The sequence below is a fragment of the Solanum stenotomum genome, chromosome 5, assembly GCF_019186545.1.
Source record: "Solanum stenotomum isolate F172 chromosome 5, ASM1918654v1, whole genome shotgun sequence".
NCBI lineage: Eukaryota > Viridiplantae > Streptophyta > Magnoliopsida > Solanales > Solanaceae > Solanum > Solanum stenotomum.
In genome coordinates, this window is record NC_064286.1 from 49,087,420 (window position 1) to 49,112,028 (window position 24,609).

A 24,609-nucleotide genomic window follows, 5' to 3' on the forward strand; every position below is an offset into this window, starting at 1 on the left:
TAGGTGTGTCTCAGGGATTTTGGAGCATAGGCTGGGGGGTACTTATGCATTTTCCCAAATTTATTTGTAAGATTAAAAGTTTTACTTTTTGTTTATTTTTTAATAATAGAATTATAAAATTGAATACACATGAGATTGCGCCTTGTAGATCCATAAAACTTACTCTCTACGTCTCGGGACTTAAGTCTCACCCTATACTTTATAAAACGTTTTGCCTCACGCCTTCACCTTTTAAAATACTGGATAAACATATAAATATTTCAAATTAAAGTTTTCTATTTTTTTTATATTAAGCACAAAACGATAATTTAGTATAATTCCTCTTCTTCGGCGGAAAAGTGCACAAGTAGAAAAGCGATTCTTCCTCCTGTGACGTACTGAACTATGTGGTTTTTGTTCGATTCTCGGTGAATAGAAAATAAAATAATTTCATATTGCATTGACAAAGACATAAAAAAAAAATCGGTTAAGGTAAAGATTCATGTAAGTAGACGTTTGGATATGCGATTTCATATGAAATTATGAGATGAAATTAGTGTTTGGACAGACGATTTCATTTTATGAGATGAAATTTTAAATTTTTGAAAAAAATTATGATTTGAGAATTTCAAATTATTATTTGTGATTTTACAAATTGAAGTTAACCCACAAGTTTATATTTTGTAAAAATAACTTCATATTTATATCTACTAAATATTTATTTCATATGTGAATAAACTTTATAGTAATTCATATCATTACTTTTTAAACCATTTATATTTTATATAACGACTATTCTCACAAACACAAAATTTATTAGGGAAAAAGCTCAAATATGTCATCAAACTTTGAGAAAATGTTTATCTATGTCATCCGTTAAAAGATACTCATATATGTCATTTCCAGCCATGTCATTAGTCAAATCATTTTTTTAAAAGGAAAAAGACTTAAATATGCCATTTCCGTTTGAGAAAAAGCTTATCTATGTCATATGTTAAAAGTTTGGCTCATCTATGACATTTCAGTTAACAAATAATGACATGGATGAACTTTTTTCTCAAACGGAAATGATATTGATGAGTCAAACTTTTATCGAATGCCACCGATGAACCTTTTCTCAAGTTTGAATTTATTGTTACTTCAAATCAATTCCTACTTTACATTTATATTCATCAAATTCATTGTTTTTTGATAAAATTTATTTACCAACTAAATTGACTAACAAATGGCTCATAGAAACAATGTTGGTTCGTCTTTTCAATCATATAATCGAGAAATACAAGTTTAACCTAAGAAGATTGTCCGCCCATAGCATGTGAGGGAATTCTATTAAAGACTAGACACTAAGTTTCAACTTATGTTCAATTTTATTCTTTCATTAAATTAATTTGATCAATAAATATTGTTATTTTTTAGAATAGCTTTGTGATAGTATATTATGTGATTTTGTAAACTTTTACTTATTTTGTAAGATTGTATAAAAAAATGAGATAGTTAAATAGTTTTTACAACTTATGTGATTTTTATGTTTATGAAAAAACATACAACATAAAATGTCCAAATCGCATGTCCAAATAAAACTTCAACTTCATATCAAAATTTCAAATCATAATTTTATATCACATTACCAAACGTGCTCTAAGTAAGTTCAAACACATCTTTGTAAACAATTTAACAATGCTTCTACTATCAGAATCGAAGTGAGTAAGGGTTCAAAAGTTCATTGAACATTCTTTTGATGATAAAAAATGGGAAAATGCATAAGTACCCCCAGCCTATACCCGAAATCCCAGAGACACACCTAACCTTTACTAAGGTCCTATTACCCCCCCCCCCCCCCCCCCCCCCCCCCCCCGAACTTATTTTATATGTAATATTCTACCCCTTTTTGGCCTACGTGGCACTATCTTGTGGGCCCAGCGCATGTTGACATTTTTTTCAAGGATAGTGCCACGTAAACCGAAAAAGGATAGAATATTATAGATAAATTAAGTTCGGGGATAATAGAACCTTAGTAAAAGTTAGGTATATCTCTGGAATTTTGAGCATAGGCTGAGGGCTACTTAGGCATTTTCCCATAAAAAATTACAAAAGTTCATTGAACATTCTTTTGATGATAAAAAATTATATTATTTTAGATATGATTTTTTTAGTGTATACAGCGGATATTGAATTCCGTTCAATTTCTTATATCTTCATATTTTGAGCTTGAACTTTCTCAAAGTTCACATTTATTCTACAAAAAAATAGTTGAGTATTTGAATTCGCTATGTGCTCAGTTAACTCCTTGACCTCTATTTTATTTTTCGTTTGACAAAAAACCTTCCCTAGTCCTTGGAATCTCTTTTCATAAATACAAATACTTTTCAACTCAAATCAACTTTTTCTAGTTCATTCTAAAATACTCTAAGCACTTACCCACTGTTTCTTCTCTTGAACCACCGCCCATGTGTTTTGTTATTTAGAGAATTGAATAGTAAAACCGAAACCAACAAAAACAAAAAATTCCAAAGGCCGCCCCCTGTTTTTCTACTTAACAATTTTTCATTCTTATAAAACCCAAAAAACTACACAAAAGTAGCACTTACTACTCATATAATCATTTACAATTTTCTGAATAAAAAAAAAAACACTCAAATTCATCATGGACGTGAAGATCGGAGCAATTGACACGTGTAAACCACCGCACACCGACGTGGGCTGTTTACCGACGGTTAACGCCGTAACCATTCACAATCCAGCCGTTCCCTTCAACTCGCCAGAATCCACACTGGGTCGTCACATAGCACGCCGTTTAGTCCAAGTCGGGGTCACCGATGTTTTCGGTGTTCCTGGTGATTTCAACCTGACATTGCTGGATCACTTAATTGATGAACCTGGGCTTAATTTTGTTGGGTGTTGTAATGAGCTTAATGCTGGATACGCTGCTGATGGATATGCTAGAGCTCGTGGTGTTGGGGCATGTGTTGTGACTTTCACTGTTGGTGGACTTAGTGTTCTCAATGCTATTGCTGGTGCTTATAGTGAGAATCTTCCATTGATTTGTATTGTCGGTGGCCCTAATTCGAATGATTATGGAACTAACAGAATCCTTCATCATACTATTGGGTTGCCTGATTTTACTCAAGAACTTCGTTGCTTTCAAACTGTTACTTGCTACCAGGTAGATTGGGTCTGAATTGAACAGATTTGATACTATACATGTTTTGAATTGATAGTAATTTTTCTTTCGTGTTTTTGAATTTTCAGGCTGTAGTGAATAACTTAGAAGATGCACATGAACTGATTGATACCGCGATCTCTACGTCGCTGAAAGAGAGTAAGCCAGTTTATATAAGCATAAGTTGTAACTTGCCAGGGATTCCACACCCTACTTTTAGCCGTGAACCTGTTCCATTTTTCATCTCTCCCAGGTATGTAATTTTGATTGACGTATAATATGCTCTGTTTTCCTTTTTGTATGACATTATTTGATTCCGCAGAAAGTTTAAGATGTTAATTCTAATTTGATTTATATGTATTGTAATATGAACATATTCATTGGTGTTGGTTCTGTTTTGCAATTAATGTGAACAAGGTATTTACTTTGTATGGTTTGTTTTTTGGTATTAGATTGAGTAATAAGATGGGTTTGGAAGCAGCAGTGGAGGCAGCTGCAGAGTTTTTAAACAAAGCTGTGAAACCAGTCATTGTGGGAGGGCCAAAAATGCGCGTTGCAAAGGCGTGCGATGCGTTTGTTGAATTAGCGGATGCAAGTGGATATGCTGTTGCAGTTATGCCATCAGCTAAGGGGATGGTTCCGGAGCACCATCCTCATTTCATTGGAACTTATTGGGGTGCAGTGAGTACGGCCTTCTGTGCTGAAATTGTGGAATCAGCTGATGCTTACTTGTTTGCTGGACCTATTTTTAATGACTATAGCTCTGTTGGGTATTCTCTGCTTCTTAAAAGAGAGAAAACCATCAATGTACAGCCGGATTGTGTGACTGTTGGTAATGGACCTACATTTGGTTGTATTCTAATGAAGGATTTCCTTGCTGCATTGGGCAAGAGGCTAAAGCTCAACCCGACTGCTTACAAGAATTATCGAAGGATTTATGTTCCAGAGGGACATCCTCTCAAGTGTGAGCCTAAAGAGGCATTGAGGATTAATATTCTCTTTGAGCACATTCAGAGGATGTTGTCCGGTGACACGGTTGTGATTGCTGAGACAGGGGATTCATGGTTCAATTGCCAGAAACTTAAACTGCCCAAGGGATGTGGGTAAGCTCCGAAGAACAATGTGAAATGACGTTTGCTTCCGTGTTCATCATAATGACATTTGATATCCTTTGGCTTTCTTTCAGGTACGAGTTCCAAATGCAGTATGGATCTATTGGTTGGTCTGTTGGGGCAACGCTTGGTTACGCACAAGCAGCAAAAGAAAAGAGGGTGATTGCTTTCATTGGTGATGGTAGTTTTCAGGTAAAAATGATTTGTGTTATGAACTGAATTCAACACAATGAGTTCGTTGTGTTTATCCATTCCATCGCGTTCTCATGATTCTGTATGGCAAATACTTGTTGTAGGTGACTGCTCAGGATATTTCAACAATGCTGCGATGTGGTCAGAGGACTATCATCTTCTTGATAAACAATGGTGGTTACACAATTGAAGTTGAGATTCACGACGGACCTTACAATGTGATCAAGAACTGGAATTACACTGGACTAGTCGATGCAATCCACAACGGGCAAGGAAAATGTTGGACAACAAAGGTGAGGAATTTCTCTATCCCTATACCATTAGTTGAGTCAAAAAGAGTTATTCAACTAAAATAATGCATTCTTGTACTAGGTTTGTTGCGAAGAGGAGCTTGTGGAAGCAATTGAAACTGCAACTGAAACAAAGAAAGATAGTTTGTGCTTCATCGAAGTGATTGTTCACAAGGATGACACTAGCAAAGAATTGCTTGAATGGGGTTCTAGAGTCTCAGCAGCTAATAGTCGTCCACCAAATCCTCAGTAAAACGTCTGAATGTTGGATAACAAGTTTCAGATCACCGCGCAACTGTTCTCAAGTTGGCAAGTTCCCATGTTATCTTTCATTTTTAGTTTCTAGTTCCTATCAACAGTAGGGTATGTTGCTAGTGTTGTATGTTCATAAAATTGTCAACATTGGGAATGTTGTCTCTTTCATTTTAACAATGTTTTTATCACAATTTCTATATTAGTATATTAAGTAACAATTTAACTTTAAAATGTCTACTTTATCCTTGATGAAATAATTTAGCCAAACAAATTTCTATCATCCATTTTGAACCACAAGTGTTTAAAGTCTTCTTTTCTTTCTTAAAACTATGTGCCTAGTCAAACTCCCTCGTATATAATTTCATGTATTTTTTTGCATACCAAGGACAATTTTTGGTTCAACATCGCATTTGTTGAGTGAGCACATAAATATTTCTAAGAGGGAAGTATCGAAAATACCGTTAAATTTGGAGTAAATCATTAGTTTCATTTTTGAATTATTGATAGCCTTAAAAACACGTTTTTATTTGATCAATTGAAACTAAATACACTCTCGATCTTGCAACATTAGTGAAATACACTCCTAGATTTTCGTCAAGTTTAGCGGTGTTTTCAACACTTCTCTCGGTTTTTATTAAAAACTTCATGTTCCTATAATAATTTGAGACCACTTGCTATAAGACACCGAGGGGCTGGGGCTTCTTTATTGTAAGGCGTCTAGAAGCCCAATTTTTGGCTTTTTTGTCGTGTCTTATGGGCATGTTCACAAAGGAAAAGGCTCTCCATGTGTAGTGTATCGGAAGTGTATCTAAGTTTAGTTAGTCAAGTAAAGGGGTGTTTTTAAGGTTGTCAATAATTCGATGAAACTAATAATTTGAACTAAGTTTAGAGATGTTTTTAATACTTCTCTCTTATTTTTATTTAAAAAATTATTTTTATATCAAATCAAATCGCACCCCACAAACCATAATTAAGATATTTTCCCCCTTCTAAAAAAGTGGACTAGTAGTGTTGACACCCAATTTTGGACCTCCACAATATAGACTAATCATCTAGATTCTTAAATTACCAACGATTTGAAATAATCGACTTTATAAAATTCAAAATATCTTTCAAATTATTTTATATAGTTTTGTCACTTTTTATAATTTTTCAAATAATATACATGTTTTAGATAATTATGTATTAATTATTATATTTTATAAATATTCGAAAATCATCTCAAAAAAGATTTAATTTTACTTAATTAGTTGGTTAATTGGTTTAGTTAGTTAATACTTATATTTTGAGTTATTAGTTCATAATTCAGTTACTTATTTTACTTTGTTAAAATTAAGAAGTTCATTAATTAATTTATATAAACTCATCCTATTTAGCTTTTGGTCGAACCCACCGACTAAATTCAAATTGGCTAAATTGTTAAATCATATGGCTATTTTGCAATTTTAGCCACTTTCCCTTATTCTTTGAAAGACCCATTTTTGGGCCTTTTCATTTCAAATTTCCAGCCCATTTCTCCCTTTCTCAAATTAATTTCACCCGCCCAACATACAATACACATCAATTCCAAAACAACCCAAAATCGAACCCACTCCTATACGTTTCTTCTTCCTTCTATGTGGGACGTGAACAAACCCAGAAACCAGAACCATCAGCGAACAGTAAACATACATACCCAATACCAAACGACCCCATTGCCCATACTGGTCTTTTTCTTCTTCATGCGATAAATTTAGAAATCACGAAACCAGCAACGACTCCAAACAACACCAAACCGACCCCACCCCCTGCACGTTTTCTTTTTCTTCCTTGCGTGTGAAATCCAGCAGTCCATCAACGTCCGAAAATCCCACCCAATCGCGAAATTCAGCTTTTTCCCATTTCCTTTACTGTTGCTTCGAAAAGAGCAGAAGTAATTCAAATTTTTGTTTGAATTTTCCAACGGATTCCCCCCCCCCCCCCCCCCCCCAAATCGCCTAATATTTCCCTATAAATAGTTCCCTATGCTCAAGGGATGGGGGACACGGTTTTGGAGTTTAGTTTTGAAGCAATAGTCGTTTTACAATTGAAAAATTTCAAGCGATTCTCTAATCCTAGGTTCTAAGGAAATCTCTGTTCGTAGCTATTTTTGAACTTCTTGGCTTGCTATTATTAGTATTTGAATTTCGTGGTAGAAGAATCATTGTCCAAAGCTCGTCGTTTCTAGTTCGCTGCCCCCGGAAAGGTAACGCTTCCTCCTTTACAATATTTTTGTCCTTAATATTTCAAAATGATGTTTTCGGTGTCTCGGAGGTCTGTGTTGCTGTTGTTTGTTATTAAATTCCTGGATAGTGATGTGCAGTATCTGTGTTCTTTAGCAATTTCGTTGTCTACTCCTAATGTCGTTTCAAATTTTGCTATTTTTTTGCCTAGCTTCGCTGCTTCTCAATGGTAATTTTAAGGCTATTTCGCTAGCCCTCATCTCGAGTTCGCTTGTTTGAATGTCGTTGAATACTCATGTTTAAGTTTTCATAGTCTTTTAGTGTCAAATGTTTCACTGAAGTTTTATTACTATTGGTGTTTGGCTTCCCTCTAAAATGAAGGCAGAATCTCAAGATTAGGTGATATGAAATTGCGTGTTGTATCGTCTATTTTGTTGGATGCAAGAGCTTGTCTTCTCTATTTTTAAATTTTGTGATTATCCTAATGTTCTACATGTTGTGGTTTGGATCAAGTTTTCGTTTCCTTTGTGTTGGATGCTAGCAGAAATGTTGGTCATCAACTTGCTGTTCAAAAGAATGTCTTAATTTAGTAGCATTTGGTGTTCCAAGTAGAAGTGTATCTCTGTTTGCTCACCTATAGTTTGTTTAAGTGTTTGGAATTTTTTGTATTTGGAAGAAAGTTGTGAATATCCATGTATATGCAGTGTTACAAGTGAGCTCAATATCTTCAGTTGTGATTNNTTTGTTGGATGCAAGAGCTTGTCTTCTCTATTTTTAAATTTCGTGATTATCCTAATGCTCAACATGTTGTGTTTTGGATCAAGTTTTCGTTTTCTTTGTGTTGGATGCTAGCCGAAATGTTGGTCATCAACTTGCTGTTCAAAAGAATGTCTTAATTTAGTAGCATTTGGTGTTCCAAGTAGAAGTGTATCTCTGTTTGCTCACCTGTAGTTTGTTTAAGTGTTTGGAATTTTTTGTAGTTGGAAGAAAGTTGTGAATATCCATGTATATGCAGTGTTACAAGTGAGCTCAATATCTTCCGTTGTGATTCCTAATCGAACAAGTATTCATTAATCTTCACCTTAGCATGTTCTTTTATTTATTGTATGAATTTATTTATGTGAGCTAATGTCCTTTGAAGTGTGCCTTACTCATTCTTAGGATCTTTTTGAGTTCAAATCAACTAACTATATGCAATTTGGTGCATATAATTTAATCTTTGATGCTCATAGTCAACATGATTCATGCCCCCACTGCTTTTTTTTTTCTTTTCTCTTTTATTTATTATTATCATTTTTATTTTTGTATGCATTGGTTACTATACATATGTTTTCCAACAACTATTTGTTCTTAAATTAATAAATGCTTGACTTGTTACTGGTGGATACTTAGCTTTATTTGTTAATTCATTTTGTTATGGCTTATTAAATGCTTCTTGTAATGTGTCTCTCATCATTCACTGTGAATGATTTCGAGTTGTTTGAATTACCATTCTAATTCTTATCATTTTGTTTTCCTTGCATGAATCTCTTGTTCTGAGTCCAATTTGGGACTCTCTCCTTCATTCCTTGCATCCCGAGTTGGGTTGAAACCCAACACTCCTCTTTTTTATTGAGTCAGCTGTCATCATGTTCGAGTTTTGAAAGCGGATGGACAGGGGTACAAGGCTGCAGTCGAAATACAAGCCTCCAAAAATTCTAAGATGAACAGTATACATTCAATATACACTGTATACATTCAGTATACATCAATATACATGTCAAAAATGCAGGATTACAGGGATGAGGCGAAATACAGGTGTTTGGAGGGAAGATATACATGGAAATGGCTGATATACATGCTAATATACACTAATATACATCAGGTGTATACGAAAACGGGTTTAGGATTAAACCCCAAAAATTCCAGCGAAATTGACCCAAAAGGAGGCCCAAATTCAATTTCTTCCTTACTCTTTAAATTATTTAATTGTGATTATTTATTGTTTGTTGTTTAACTCTAACTTTATAATTGTTAATCAACTTAATGAAATTTCCCAAAAGATGAGTTATTTTCTTGGTGTTGGTTTAATTTTAATATATTTCATGTTTTTGTGTTCATTTATTTTATTAATTAAGTATATTGGTCAAAAATTTATTAAGTTAAACCTTTGGTCCTTAAAAAGAGATCTTCTTTAATATTTCACTTAATAACATTTTATTCATTTTAAAATTGTTTTTAAGTTAAAGTATTTTTCTCAAATAAACTTTAAAAATGTTAGTCAAAACCTTTTCAATCAATTAAAAAAATATATATATACTTACTTAGTCATTTTCTCAAAAAGGTTAGTCAATTAATTTAAAATGATTTTCATGCTTTAATTTATTAAATTGGTTTAAATTATTATTTCAAAATGAAGTAAATAAATTCTAATTAATCTAGTTTTATTAATATTCTAATCACTTGTATTTCGAGTCAAATGTTTCATTTTGGGTCCCTTTCTCTAAAAAAATAAAATGAAATAAAATGTTTCACTTATTTAACTATTTTTCTCAAAGTTAACCGAATATTGTAAATTATTATTCTTATGTTAAATCATTTTTTCTAAAAAATAGTCAAAATGTATTTTAGTCAAGTCGCAGGTCAACCGCATGTTAGCGGACACTTAGAATGCTTAAACCCTTCTCGAAGTGTAAATTGAACCTCGAACCCTCTTTGGTATTTTCAAATGATTTTTTCTGTTTAAATCTTTGAAAATTATAAGTTTTCTTAATTTCTTTAAAAAATTAAGTGGCGACTCTTTTCTAAGTATTTTTGTCAAATTGTTTTATACTTAGAAGTTAGAACATTTCAAAAAGTAATTTTTTCTAAAAATAGTAAAATTACGGCATAACAGATAGAAAAGTGATTTTCCCTCTTGTGACATACTCTACAATGTCGTTTTTGTTCGATACTCAGTGAATAATCTTTCCATATTACATTGACAAGAAATAATAATAAAAAATCGATACACTAAATGTAATCATGATCCTATGGGCGGAGCTAGTATGAGCCAAGAGATACATTTGAATTTTCTTTGATGACAACAAATTATACTGTTTATACATAATTAAATGAGATTTTTATTGAAAGAATCAAAATGTAAACGTAATAAGTTGAAGAGGTGTAATAAAAATATATTGAATCTTTTCAACTTATTCATATTTACAATGTAAATCTCTTAGCGAAAATCTCATTTTCTTAGTTTCCTAGTGAAAATCTTGATTTTGCCAATCACAAAGCTTACACCTTTACACTAAAAAATAATAATTGCTTATTTTAATTCGATAATATGCTCCATTAACTCATTGACCTCTATTTTATTTTTCGTTTGACAAAAAACCTTACATAGTCCTTGATATCTCTTTTCATAAATACAAAAATACTTTTCATTTGCCAAAACTCAAATCTGTTGTAAATTGGATGTCCACACTAAAATGTTAAGTTTTGTATGATTAATACACACACAAAATGCAATGTGATGGATACTAATTAGCCATTGGGTAAATCACATAAATATGCTATATTATAAAAATATTTACCATCTATGTCAACATAATTTTTTTTAACTAAATATAACATTTTTTTATTGTACAGTAGTCTTCGCCTCTTTCTCAGCCCTTTCCCTCTTCTTCTTTTTACTCTTTTGCTTCTTCGTCTCTTTCACTGACATTATTTATCTTCCTTTTTTTTTTATTCTTCTTCTTCTTCTTTGAACTTTTCAATTAAATAACTATCCTCAAATCAGTTTTTGCCCATATTTCACTATTTTTACCCAAAAAAAGGACGAAAAGAGGAACAGAAAGACCGAAAATTTGTACAAAATCACGTTTTTAAGCGAAAATTTCAAATCTCTAAAATTACAAAAGCAAGAGTTCACCATTGATGGTCATTATAAAGCTTCAAATTTTGAAATTCATTATTTGTATTTTACGAATTTGTGATTAGTTTGGATAGGTAGTTCCTACAAATAATTGAAAATGTCGTTTGGAGTTTATATCTCAATTTTAAGAGGGTTTGGTTAAGTTTATAATTAATTTTAGGAGAAATACTAGATGGAAACTCAAAAAAGGTGAAGTTTATGGAACTATATCGCAGTTGTATTAAAGTTGTATTAGATATGTTTCATAATTGTATTAAAATTGTATTAAAATCATGAATAATACATTTATAATAAATATTAAAAACTTCACTCCTTTTTAGTGATATCAACCAAAATAATTTAAGTAACAAACTTGTAATACATTTATAACATAGACACAATACATATTGCAAACATCAATCATGCTCTTAGAGGTACAAACCAAAATAATTTATAAGACACATATAATACATATTTTATTCATGAATAATACAAGTTTAATTCAGTCTATAGATTATTGTCTTGTCTTTCGTTAGTTACATTTTTCATTGTTAATTTCTCTTCTAATTCAACTTTAATATTGTGTAATACACTTTTAACGCAAATTTAATTCATTTTGTAGTTTATTATTTGTTACTATTAGATTACTTGTTTAATTCATTATTGACATTGGATAATCGTGATTTGTACAAACGTCAAACATGATTGGTGTCATGAATAAATTAGTCACGTTCACATCCTTTATGTTACGTGGCCAAAATTCCATGACGAAATCCAAGTTGTTGTGTGCTTGTTGTAGAAATTCATCATCCATACGACGATTTACCTTGGCTTTAATTAATGTAACACCTTGATCTTGACAAATAATTGAAGATTTATGTTTATGAAATCTACCAACAACAGGATATACATGAGTCAAAATCCTAGAAAGTGATTCTTCAAGATGTTGTACAATAGTATTAGTGGTAATTTGAGAGTTATTTTTGGGATAAAATAAAACAAAAGGCATATGTGTTTGCTCAACTAGTTGGTCAAAAAAAGATAATTTGTAATTTTGGAGGTAATTTGGTGTTGGTGAGGATGGTTTTATGAGTTTTTTGGACATGATTTTAACTTGAATTTGGTCATTAAAATCCATTTTTTATGTGACAAAAATGTTAAGAGGGAAAGAAAGACAACTTTAGAAGGTTTGAAGACACAATTAAGTTGATAGGTTTACAATGCTTTTTATTTATAATAAAATAAAATATATTGGGAAAATGATTGAGGAAATAATTTCTTAATGACACTTTTCCACCTACTATGTGCTTACTAAAAAATTAAGATATACTTTTTCGGTTTCATATTAGTTAATCATCTTATTGTTTTATATTAATTGTCCTTCTTACTAAATCAAGAAATCATTAATTAAATTTTTCTACTCCCTGTACTCCTTTTAGTTGTCATAGTTTCCTTTTTGAGAATCAAATGTTATGAATTTTGACCAACATTTTAAGATATTTTTTTTTCATCATATTGACATGCAAAATGTTGCAACTTATAGTACTTTATGTATAGTTTTTGAATATCTATAGTTTTATTTTAAGATATCGAACAAATGTAATTCAATTTAGATTTGAAAATTAGTCAAATTGGCCCCCGAAATGCGCAGTATGACAACTAAAAAGGAACGGAGAAAGTATATTACCCTTGCAATTAATTCTTTTTTAAAGTGTTCACATTTGTTTGTAAAATTCCCAAGAAGTTTTTTTAAGGGGTGAATCAGTAAAATTATCTTCTTATTTATGATTTCTTAATATGCATGTAAAAAAGGAAAACAATCAACTAAATGAGACAGAGAGAGTAATTGAAACTCGTTTAATCATGAGAATTTCATTGATCCCTAGAAAATAATGTTTTTTTTAAAAAAAAAATATACAATGCATGTCATTTTTAGTACACCAAATCAAAGGATACAAACAAAAGAATTTCAACATAATTAATGTCAGCATAACTAATATCAATATTACTAAACAATACGAATAATATTAATACTCTATTTATCATTATTCTTATACACTTTACTGAGCAACCCCTTATAAATTATAACTATAAATTATCTAAAAAAACTAAAAATCTAAAAATAAAAATAAAAATTGGTTAAACAAATAATAATCTTTCATGTCCTTCCAAAAATATATTTGTTACAGACCACACAATCGAATATCTACGGAATTATCGTAACACCAAAATCATGTGCGAATTCTTGAATTGGATTAACAGCTAATATTTTTTTTAAAAAATGGCCCCACTCACAAGATTTGGTAGTTTAAAATAATTTTGAAATTCAAATTATTTTGTCGTGCGTTACTTATGTCGAATGTCTTTCAAAAATAATTTCTCTATCTTTATAATATTGAGATAAAGTTTATGTATACTTTATCATTTTCAGATTCAACTATGTGAAATTTCGCACATGATATGTTATTGTTCCTTTTTACTTGTCTATTATATTAAAAAATATTTTTTAAAAAAAAATATAAAATAATATATATATATATATATATCCTTAACATTAATTACTATTTCTCCTAATTATTTTTATGGGTAAATCACATAAATATGCTATATTATAAAAATATTTACCATCTATGCCAACATAATTTTTCTAACTAAATATAATTTTTTTTATTGTACAGTTGTCATCGCCTCTTTCTCAGCCCTTTTCCTCTTCTTCTTTTTACTCTTCTGCTTCTTCGTCTCTTTCACTGACATTATTTATCTTCCTTTTTTTTTATTCTTCTTCTTCTTCTTTGAACTTTTCAATTAAATAACTATCCTCAAATCAGGTTTTGCCCATATTTTACTATTTTTACCCAAAAACAAGATGAAAAGAGGAACAGAAAGATCGAAAATTTGTACAAAATCACGTTTTTAAGCGGAAATTTCAAATCTCTAAAATTACAGAAGCAAGAGTTCACCATTGATGGTCATTATAAAGCTTCAAATTTTGAAATTTTGAAATTAATTATTTGAACTTTACGAATTTGTGATTAGTTTGGATAGGTAGTTCCTATAAATAATTGAAAATGTCGTTTGGAGTTTATATCTCAATTTTAAGAGGGTTTGGTTAAGTTTATAATTAATTTTAGGAGAAATACTAGATTGAAACTCGAAAAAGGTGAAGTTTATGGAACTATATTGCAGTTGTATTAAAGTTGTATTAGATATGTTTCATAATTGTNGAAACTTTAGATCTCAGCAACAATATGTTAGAAGGGAAAGTTCCAAGCTCCTTGCAAAGATGTGAACCTTTGCAAGTTTTAAACATTGGAATCAACAAGATCAAAGATACATTCCCGTGCATGTTGAAGAAATTATACAGTTTTCATGTCCTAGTTATTAGGTCGAACAAGTTCTACGGGAATCTCCAGTGTTCTGTTGCTATTCAAACCTGGTCAAGGCTTCAAATTGTGGATCTTGCTTACAATAATTTCAGCGGTGCTTTGCTACCACATTACTTCTCGAGCTGGGAAGGCATGATGCAGGGCAACAATCCATACCCATGGGAGCAGTACTTAAGTGCTGATAATCTGTATCAAGACAAGGTGACTTTAACTATCAAAGGTCTAACAGTGGAATATGTGAAAATTCTTGTAGTTTTAACTTCCATTGATTTCTCTTGCAACAACTTTCAAGGGGAGATACCTGAGACATTGGGAGATCTCAAATCACTAATCCATCTTAACTTCTCGCACAATGCTTTGACCGGAAGAATACCAAATGCCCTTGGAAATTTGATTCAGCTTGAATCCTTAGATTTCTCAGTTAACCATTTACGTGGGAGGATTCCAGACGAGCTCGTGAGTCTCACATTTCTTGCTTTCTTGAACCTATCTTTTAATCAACTATCTGGTAGGATTCCAAGTGGTAACCAACTTCAGACGTTCTCAGCGAATTCCTTCGAAGGGAACACAGGGTTGTGCGATTTACCTTTAAAGAAAACGTGCAGTGAAACCAAAGTGAATGGATCATCACAGTTACTTAGCAGCCATTCTGAACATGAAATTGAAGGGAAATATATAAGTTTTGCCTTGGGATCTTCTGTTGGCTTTGGCATCATAATCTGGCTGCTTTTGCATAGTCAAAGATACAATGAGCTCCTTGATAGACTTCTTTTCAGAATGTTGGATCGACACAAAAAAAGGCGCATGAATAAAATCTTTGAAGGTGGTCAAGTATAGCTTTGATGTTTGATCTTTTACGTTCTGTTTGAAGGAGTTCATAATACTATTGTTCACTTTGTTTTTCCTTTGTTTTCTGTATGGTGAAGAGTGGTGTTTGAATTTTAATGTAAGGAATAATTTTCATGATGATCTGTTTATCATTTTTCAATTATTTGGCTCTTTTACTTATTTACAAACATTACTGCTAGAGTCCTTATTTCCTCCTCTTATTGTTTACAATCATTTTTCCAACTATCAATACTCAAAACATCAAAACAAATCGCGGGGATAACAACAAATTTTCACACTAATATACCCCAACAGATCTTAGACCAAAAATATAATAACCAGAAAATTATGGAGGAAATTATGCCTAGTGTCCCCAAAGTTTCCGATCTTAAACTTTGTTCCCGCTTGATAAAATCTTTAGTAGACGACCTTATCTTGAAAAATTCGTTGGGAAGAATTTATGCTGCCAATCAGGCAATAAGTTCTAAAGCTTGCCTATAAGCCAGAACATGGTCAGTTGAACAAGTTCATTGTCTTGGAGATCCTTGATTAGATATATTGGTGGGTTTCCTGTTTAATTTTATCGGAGTTACATGCCTAAAAATCTGCTATTTACACCACAAAAGATATGCTACGTACTCCTAGCTGTAATGTTTCTGAAAAATATTGTTATATTAATCCCTGGATAACTCCAATGTCTGGGAGGCAATTAATACCATAATTACACAAATACATATAGTTATTACATAGATAATGTAAAGCTATTCTAATCTGTCCATCATGCTAACAAAGATTGGTCTTATTTTCTGCAAATTCTTAAGATGACTATATATTAGTGATCTCTATTGGTTTCGGTGATTTTTTAGTTAGTCTTTGTGTTAAGACAATATTTTACCTGATGCTAATCGCGAGATGAAATTTATGCAATTCTGACTATTGAAGCCATTAATATTTGTCACCTTCCGACAATCATCATAGATTAAGTTTTGTTCTTTAGACTGAGTCCTGATGAACTGGTAAACAATAAACATATAGGTCTAAGGAAGTGTTGGCAGAGTTAAACACATTTAAATATTTGTTCTTTTGGTTGTAACCCCTGCACCTAGCTTACTCTTATCGTTGGAGTCACTTAATAATCATACTCTACTTATATATTTAGGCGCGTCCTAAAACCAAAATGTCAAAGTTTCCATCTTATTGTATTTGAGAAACAACAAAGCATTGCAACGCATCAACTTATGCTCTTGTAAAAATTGAATGTGTCATTGTCAATTACAAGCTTAAGTTGTGTAAATTTATACCTTATGTTACTGATATTAGGTTGACTTGCATATGCACAACCCAAGTCAACATAAAACTACAAAGCGAAATTATACCAAATTGGAATTAGTCAAGTCGTTTCATGTGTAAAAGAAAAGACAGAAACATCAACTTTGCTTAGATTTTAAAACATCTGATGTAAGACCTCATTAGACAAAACAATGAAGCTGTCTTGACTTTTCCAAAAAATTTCTTGTCTTTGCGAGTGCCGGCCAAGATTGTTTAGTGTATATATATAGAACTCATCATCATTTTCAATACTTCACTTCATAATATTGCCTCACTATGAAAATATCACTCCTGCTACAACTTTCTTACATCACTGTGCTAGTGGTGTTTCTGATTAGTTCTAATATTTCTCCAGTGCATGGCCAATGTTTGGGCGATGAAAAGGCGTTGTTGCTTAAACTCAAAAAAAGCCTTACTTTCGATTCTTCTAAATCAACCAAACTGGTTAGATGGGATCTAAACACCAATTGTTGCCTGTGGCCAGGTGTAAGTTGTGATCAAGAAGGTCATGTGCTTGTTCTGGATCTGGACGACGAAGTAATCACTAGTGGAGTTCCAGAATTTATAGCAAATTTTACAAAATTGACTACCTTGAGTCTCCGGAACTGCAAGTTGCGTGGTTCATTTCCTAGTAAAATCATTCAGGTACAGACTCTTCAGGAGCTTTATTTATCATTTAATGTAAACCTTACTGGCACTTTACCTGAATTTTCACAAAAGAGTGCATTAAGGGAAGTAGTGCTTAGTTACACGGGATTCACCGGTTCCCTTTCAGATTCAATTGCTAACCTTCGGAATTTGACCCGGCTTGATTTAGCAGGTTGCAATTTCAGTGGAGATATTCCATCAAAAATGGGAAATCTCACAGACCTGGTTCATCTAGACTTGTCATTCAACAGTTTTACCGGCTCAATCCCACTCTTTCATAAGGCAAAGAAGCTCAATTACATTGACCTTTCTAATAACAATGGTCCATTTTCTTCCACTCAAACTCAATTAGCAGTTCTCCTTTCCCTCCCGTCCTTGCAGTTTCTCAGTGTTCAGAATAGTCGTTTAAGTGGAGTAATCCATGAATTTTCGAATGCATCCTCTTCTGTTCTTGATACACTTGATTTGAGTAATAATCATCTGAATGGATCCATTCCGCGGTCTATCTTTCAACTCAAAAGTCTTTCAGAACTAGTACTTTCTTCCAACTCGTTCAATGGGACCATTAATCTTGAAGCGATTAGCGGACTTCCTAGGCTAAACACCCTCGACCTTTCTTACAACAACTTGAGAATTGTAAGTAATTCAACCTCATTTCCCTTTCCAGCTAAGATGCACCACCTGAAGTTGGCTTCATGCCAGTTGCAAAATTTTCCTGATCTCAAAAACCAATCATTCTTATTTGAATTAGACCTTTCGGACAACAAAATTAGAGGGGGAATACCAAATTGGGTTTGGAAAGTTGGAATTCTGAATCTTTCTCACAATCTCCTGGAGTCTCTAGAAAAACCTTACTACATGTCTACCACTCCTCTTTCCATTGATTTGAGTTGCAACAGGATCAAGGGTAATCCACCCTTTCTACCACCTGACAGTGCTGCTATATATCACCGTAGTAGATGGGCAGGTGGTCTTACTTTCTTATCACTTGCCAATAATGAATTTACGGGATCAATACCCTCTTTCACATGCAATCTAAATCAACTTCAATTTCTTGATATGTCAAACAACACCTTTAACAACAAAATACCTTCGTGTCTATTCCAAAAGGCTGACCGTTTTGTAGTACTGAATCTTGGGAGAAACAAACTAAGTGGCACTATTCCAGACACATTTCCACTAAATTGTAGTTTGAGAACTTTAGACCTCAGCAGCAATATCTTAGAAGGAAAAGTTCCAAGATCCCTGCTAAGATGTGAACCTTTGGAGGTTTTGAACATTGGAAACAACAAGATTGAAGATACATTCCCATGCATGTTAAATTATTTTTCCAATTTGCATGTACTAGTATTGAGGTCGAACAAGTTCCATGGGAATCTCCAGTGTCCTATCGCGAATCAAACCTGGTCAAGTATTCAAATTGTGGATCTTGCTTACAATAATTTCAGCGGTGCTATGCTACCACAATACTTCTCGAACTTGAAAGGCATAATGCAAAGCAGAAATCCAGACCCGGGGGAGCATTATTTGCATATTGATAGTCTGTATCAAGACAAGGTGACTTTAACTATTAAAGGTATAACATTGGAATATGTGAAAATTCTTGTAGTTTTAACATCCATTGATTTCTCTTGCAACAACTTTCAAGGGGAGATACCTGAGACATTGGGAGATCTCAAATCACTTATCCATCTTAACTTCTCACACAATGCTTTGACTGGAAGAATACCAAAGGCTCTTGGAAAGTTGACTCAGCTTGAATCCTTAGATTTCTCAGTTAACCATGTAAGCGGGAGAATTCCAGACGAGCTCGTGAGTCTGACATTTCTTGCTTTCTTGAACCTATCTTTTAATCAACTTTCTGGTAGGATTCCAAGTGGCAACCAATTTCAGACATTCTCAGCAGATTCCTTTGAAGGGAACATTGGGTTGTGCGACTTTCCTTTAAATACAACGTGCAGTGAAACCAAAGTGGACGGATCGTCACAACCTAACAGCCATTCTGAACATGAAATTGATGGGAAATATATAAGTTTTTCCTTGGGATCTTCTATGGCTTTTGGTATCGCAACCTGGCTTCTTTTGCATAGCCAAAGATACAATGAGCTCGTTGATGGACTTCTTTTAAGAATTTTGGGTCAGCACAAAAGGAGGAGAAAGAATAAAAACCAAAGGAGGTCAAGAAAAATAAGGCTATAGTATAGCTTTGATGTTTGATCGTTTACATTCTGTTTGAAGGAGTTCATAATACTCTGGTCAATATATGGTGTGTGAATTTGAATATAGGAAATAATTTTTATGATGATCTGGCAAGGCTCTACAATATCTACACATTTATTTAAGTATAACAAATATCAAAGATAGTAATCTACAAAATTTCAGAAGCTCTACTAATTATTGAGGATTTTTTGCAACTCCAAAGACCCAACTTTAATTCTTCACACTCTCTCTTAAAGTGATTATTAGGAGTTGATATGTTCAATTGAAATAGGGCTCAATTCGAGTGTCTAAATGAAATATTTTGACAAGTTTTAGGGGTTGGTTTTGTATTAAGCCGAATAGAGAAGTAGCGATCATGGTTAATGCTTATCCTACTAGATTGCACATGATTACTTGTACTTACGTTTTCTTGTCTAAGTTGTTTCAGTTAGTTTTGGTTCTAAATCACAAGCTACATATAGAGCTGCACATCTGCATACAAAAGCAATATTTAGTTTAACTTGGTACTTTTATGAGTAACTTTTTCGAGTTAATCTTTTTGAGTTATGTATGAATGATTTTACCTAATGTTAGCCAGGAGATCCATTTCAATGTTGATTAGACTATCAAAGATAGGTAAATGATGAATTTCATAATTCCTTGCTAGATAAAGACTGCTGGATATGCCAATTGGATTGTATGACTTGTGTGTATTAATGGATGCCCACGAGAGAGAATATATACGCAATTATTAGGTTCAGTAGACACTTCATTTTGTATCATCTACAGATCAAGTATACAGGTTTAAGAAAGTGTTGGTTAAATATGAGCATAAGATAAAATTGGAAAAACTTCTGATTGTTGTATTCAGACAAGGTAAATTCTGGGAAGTTTTCAGATTTACCCTTGTGTGATTAACATTTTAGGTTGACTTGCATATGCACAACCCAAGTCAACAGAAAACCAAATTGAAATTTGTCTATTTTGAGACTAAAGACTAGATAAGTAGCCTTCCTCACCATCTTATGCATAAACTAAAAGACAGAAACATCAACTTTGTTTGTATTTTAAAACATCTGAAGTAGGACCTCATTAGACAAAATGGTGATGCTGTCTTGACTTTTTCAAAACTCAAAATTGGAGTAACTTTAGTTGCTCATTCCTTGTCTTTGCTTAATATTTTTTTGCGTGTGCCGGCCAATATGATTTGCATACATGCAACATATCATTACTGCATTTTATAACATTGCCTCACAATGAAAATATCACTCATGCTACAGCTTTATTTCATCACCATGCTGGTGGTGCTTTTTTTGATTAATTCTCCAGTGTATGGTCATTGTTTAGGCGATCAAAAGGCATTGTTGCTTAAACTCAAGAATGGCCTTACATTCGATTCATCTTTGTCAACCANCTGCATTTTAAAACCTTGCCTCACAATGAAAATATCACTCATGCTACAGCTTTCTTTCATCACCATGCTGGTGGAGTTTTTTTTGATTAATTCTCCAGTGTATGGTCATTGTTTAGGTGATCAAAAGGCGTTGTTGCTTAAACTCAAGAATGGCCTTACATTCGACTCATCTTTGTCAACCAAACTGGTAAGATGGGATCAAAACACTGACTGCTGCCAGTGGCCAGCTGTAAGTTGTGATCAGAAAGGTCATGCGCTTGTTTTGGAACTGGACAACGAAGCAATTTTCAGCGGACTTGAGAATCCAACCAGTCTATTCGATCTTCAGTATCTTGAGAAACTGAATTTGGCTTATATTTAAACTCTGTTCAAATACGGTGTTTTGACCAAAATAAGATATTTTAAAAACCAATTCACCAAACTAATACGCTTTTTAATTTTTTTACAAAAGTAGTATAAACGTACTTCATGATAACGTTTTAGGTTATTTTTATTTTAAAAATTCAACGGACAAAAACTGACGGAGCTGACGACGTTAAATGAATAAACGTTACTATGAGTAACGTTTTAGGTGTAAAACGTTACTCACAATAACGTTTATTGAGAATCCAATCACGTCAATCCTGCAAATGCAGAATCAAATCCTGCAAATTTAAAACGTTACTCATAGTAACGTTTTACACCTAAAACGTTACTCACAATAACTTTTTAGGTGCAAAACGTTACCATGAGTAACGTGTACTAAGAATCCAATCACGGGTCTTCGACTCATGCAAATTTAGCTATAAAACGTTACTCATAGTAACGTTTTACCTCAAAAACGTGACTGTCAGTTACAATACTTTGTTAAAGTCATATCTCTCCATTTTTTAAACTGACCACATGTGATTATAAAATAAATGTTGTTGTAAGGAATGTTTTGCATATTCCAACAATTTTCAACAAAACTTTTACTTGTGTTGCCCATTGTTAAAATAATATTCACAAAACTTCATCAGGTATGAATTAAATACGTCAAGTTTATCATATTATTAAGAGATTTTTTAAAATAATATTAATAAATTAGAAAAATAATTTTAAAGCTATAGTAAGAACTTAACATAATATGATAAACTTGACTTATTTAATTCATACCTAATGAAGTTTTGTGAATATTATTTTAACAATGGGCAAAACAAGTAAAAGTTTTGTTGAGTATTGTTGGAATATGCAAAACATTCCTTACCACAACATTTATTTTATAATCACATGTGGTCAGTTTAAAAAATGGAGGAATATGACTTTAACAGAGTGTTGTAACTGACAGTCATGTTTTTGAGGTAAAACGTTACTATGAGTAACGCTTTACATTTGCATGATTTGATTCTGCATTTGCAAGGTTGACGTGATTGGATTCTCAACAAAAGTTATTGTGAGTAACGTTTATTCATTTAACGTCGTCATCTCTGTCAGTTTTTGTCCGTTGAATTTTTAAAATAAAAATAACCTAAACTGTTACCATGAAATACGTTTATACTACTTTTGTAAAAAAATTAAAAAACGTATTAGTTTGGTGAATTGATTTTTAAAATAACTTATTTTGGTCAATGCTTCGTTCAAATACCAACAGAAGTTTATAATCTCACAAACTTAACATACCTGAATTTGTCATATGCCGGTTTTGGTGGGCAGATTCCAATGGAATTGTCAAGATTGATGAAGTTAACGTTTCTTGACGTTTCTAATGTCGCATTAAAGCTTGAGAGCGGAGATCTGAAGACACTGGTTGGAAACCTGCCAAATCTTAGAGAACTTCATCTTGATGAAGTGAACATATCATTGAAGGGGATTGAGTGGTGCTCAACTTTATCTTCATCTCTGCCTCAGTTAAGAGTGTTAAATCATGACAAATTGTGGCATTTCAAGCCCTTTTGATCCCGTCCTCTTAAATCTTCATTTCCTTTCAGTCATTCGTCTGGATGACAACAACTTGTCCACTATAGTTCCTGAATTTCTAGCAAATTTTACAAAATTGACAATCCTCAGTCTCAGTAACTGCAACTTGAGAAGGTGAATTTCCGAATAAGATCTTTCAGGTACCAACTCTACAGGAGCTTCATTTATATGGCAATGAAAAACTCACTGGCACTTTACCTGACTTTTCACAGAATGGTTCATAAAGGGAGTTAGGGCTTGGCAGCACAAACTTCAAAGGTTTACTTCCGCATACAATTGCTAACGCTCACAACCTTAACCGAGATTGACTTAAGTTCATGCAATTTCTTTGGACCTATCTCATCAAAAATGGGAAATCTAAGAGATTTAGTTTATTTAGACTTTTCATCCAATAGCTTTACTGGCTCAATCCCACTATTTCATAAGGCAAAGAAGCTCAATTACATTGACCTTTCTCATAACAATCTAACAGGTCCACTTTCTTCTACTCATTTTGGAGGTCTTTCAGAGCTTGAATATCTATACTTGGAAGACAATTCTATCGGTGGGACCCTTCCGACAGTTGTGTTTCCATTCCATCATTGCGGGTGCTTGAACTTCAGAATAATCACTTCAGTGGAGAAGTCCATGAATTTGCTAACGCGTCCTCCTCTTTTTTGTATAAACTTGACTTGAGCAATAACTATCTAAATGGATCGATCCCCCGGTCTATCTTTAAACTCAATAGGCTTTCAAAACTCTCACTTTCTTCCAACTCCTTCAGTGGGACCATTAATATTGAAGCGATAAAGGGACTTCCTAGGCTCAAAAAGCTTGACCTTTCTTACAACAATTTGAGAATTGATGTACAAGGTAGTAATTCAACCTCATTTCCCTTTCCCCAAATGAGTGAACTGAACTTGGCATCATGCCAGTTGCAAAAGTTCCCGGAACTCAAAAACCAGTCACTCATGATTGCATTAGACCTTTCATACAACAATATTTCAGGACAAGTACCCAGCTGGATTTGGAGTATTAGTTTAAGTTATCTGAATCTTTCTTGCAATTTCCTCGAGGCTCTGGAAGAACCTTACGACACATCTTCGGAATTATGGAGTGTCATTGACTTGCATAACAACAGGATCAAAGGCAATATACCCATTGTACCTACTTCTCTTATCTACCTTTCAATTGCCAATAATAAACTTACAGGATCAATACCCTCCTCCATATGCAATCTATATCAGCTTCAATTTCTTGATGTGTCAAACAATTCCATAAACAGCAAACTACCTCCATGTCTATTTCAAATGTTTGACTATCTCTCAGTGCTGAATCTAGGGAGAAACAGACTAAGTGGCATTATTCTTGATACATTTTTGTCAAACTGCAGTTTGAAAACTTTAGACCTCAGCAATAATAACTTAGAAGGAAAAGTTCCAAGATCCCTGCAAAGATGTGCATTACTGGAGGTTTTGGACATTGGAAACAACAAGATTAGAGATACATTCCCATGTATGTTGAAAAATTACCCAGTTTGCACGTCCTAGTCCTAAGGTCGAACAAGTTTTATGGAGATCTCCAGTGTCGTATAGCTAATCAAACATGGCCGAAGCTTCAAATTGTAGCTATTGCTTCCAACAATTTCAGGGGAGCACTGCTACCACATTACTTCTCGAGCTTGGAAGGCATGATGAAGAGCAGAAATCCAGAGCCACGACTACACTACTTGGAAGTTGAATTCATCAACTGTGGCCTCTACTATCGAAATAGAGTGACTTTAACTCTCAAAGGTCAGGAGATGGAGATTGAGAATATTCTT

General features: G+C 33.1%; 3 protein-coding genes and 1 pseudogene across 3 annotated transcripts; all 4 read left to right on the forward strand.

The window, feature by feature from the left end:
• The first annotated feature begins 2,572 nt into the window (after window positions 1-2,572).
• Window positions 2,573-5,219, forward strand: LOC125865946 (pyruvate decarboxylase 1-like). Its single transcript, XM_049546215.1, has 6 exons — window positions 2,573-3,142; window positions 3,229-3,392; window positions 3,592-4,242; window positions 4,326-4,443; window positions 4,548-4,736; window positions 4,816-5,219. The coding sequence occupies exons 1-6, from the start codon at window positions 2,624-2,626 to the stop codon at window positions 4,984-4,986; spliced, it is 1,812 nt and encodes a 603-aa protein (XP_049402172.1). The 5' UTR covers window positions 2,573-2,623; the 3' UTR covers window positions 4,987-5,219.
• Window positions 5,220-14,297: 9,078 nt separating this feature from the next.
• Window positions 14,298-15,401, forward strand: LOC125864954 (putative receptor like protein 25). Its single transcript, XM_049545101.1, has one exon. It carries the CDS (start codon window positions 14,318-14,320, stop codon window positions 15,290-15,292), a length of 975 nt encoding a protein of 324 aa, XP_049401058.1. The 5' UTR covers window positions 14,298-14,317; the 3' UTR covers window positions 15,293-15,401.
• Window positions 15,402-16,888: 1,487 nt separating this feature from the next.
• LOC125864093 (receptor-like protein 6) lies at window positions 16,889-21,234 on the forward strand. Its single transcript, XM_049544029.1, has 2 exons — window positions 16,889-19,397; window positions 20,990-21,234. The coding sequence occupies exons 1-2, from the start codon at window positions 16,889-16,891 to the stop codon at window positions 21,232-21,234; spliced, it is 2,754 nt and encodes a 917-aa protein (XP_049399986.1).
• A 1,316-nt stretch (window positions 21,235-22,550) lies between these two features.
• Window positions 22,551-24,527, forward strand: LOC125864094 (receptor-like protein 6; annotated as a pseudogene).
• The last annotated feature ends 82 nt before the right edge of the window (window positions 24,528-24,609 follow it).

Bases quoted from the DNA above. Each gene is read 5' to 3' on its own strand.
- LOC125864093 (XM_049544029.1), top strand. From the start codon at position 16,889: ATGAAAATATCACTCCTGCTACAACTTTCTTACATCACTGTGCTAGTG. The intron at 19,398-20,989 runs GTCAGCACAAAA...GTCATTGTTTAG, and splicing joins ACTTCTTTTAAGAATTTTGG to GTGATCAAAAGGCGTTGTTG.
- LOC125864954 (XM_049545101.1), top strand. From the start codon at position 14,318: ATGTTAGAAGGGAAAGTTCCAAGCTCCTTGCAAAGATGTGAACCTTTG.
- LOC125865946 (XM_049546215.1), top strand. From the start codon at position 2,624: ATGGACGTGAAGATCGGAGCAATTGACACGTGTAAACCACCGCACACC. The intron at 4,444-4,547 runs GTAAAAATGATT...TACTTGTTGTAG, and splicing joins TTGGTGATGGTAGTTTTCAG to GTGACTGCTCAGGATATTTC. The intron at 4,737-4,815 runs GTGAGGAATTTC...TTCTTGTACTAG, and splicing joins GAAAATGTTGGACAACAAAG to GTTTGTTGCGAAGAGGAGCT.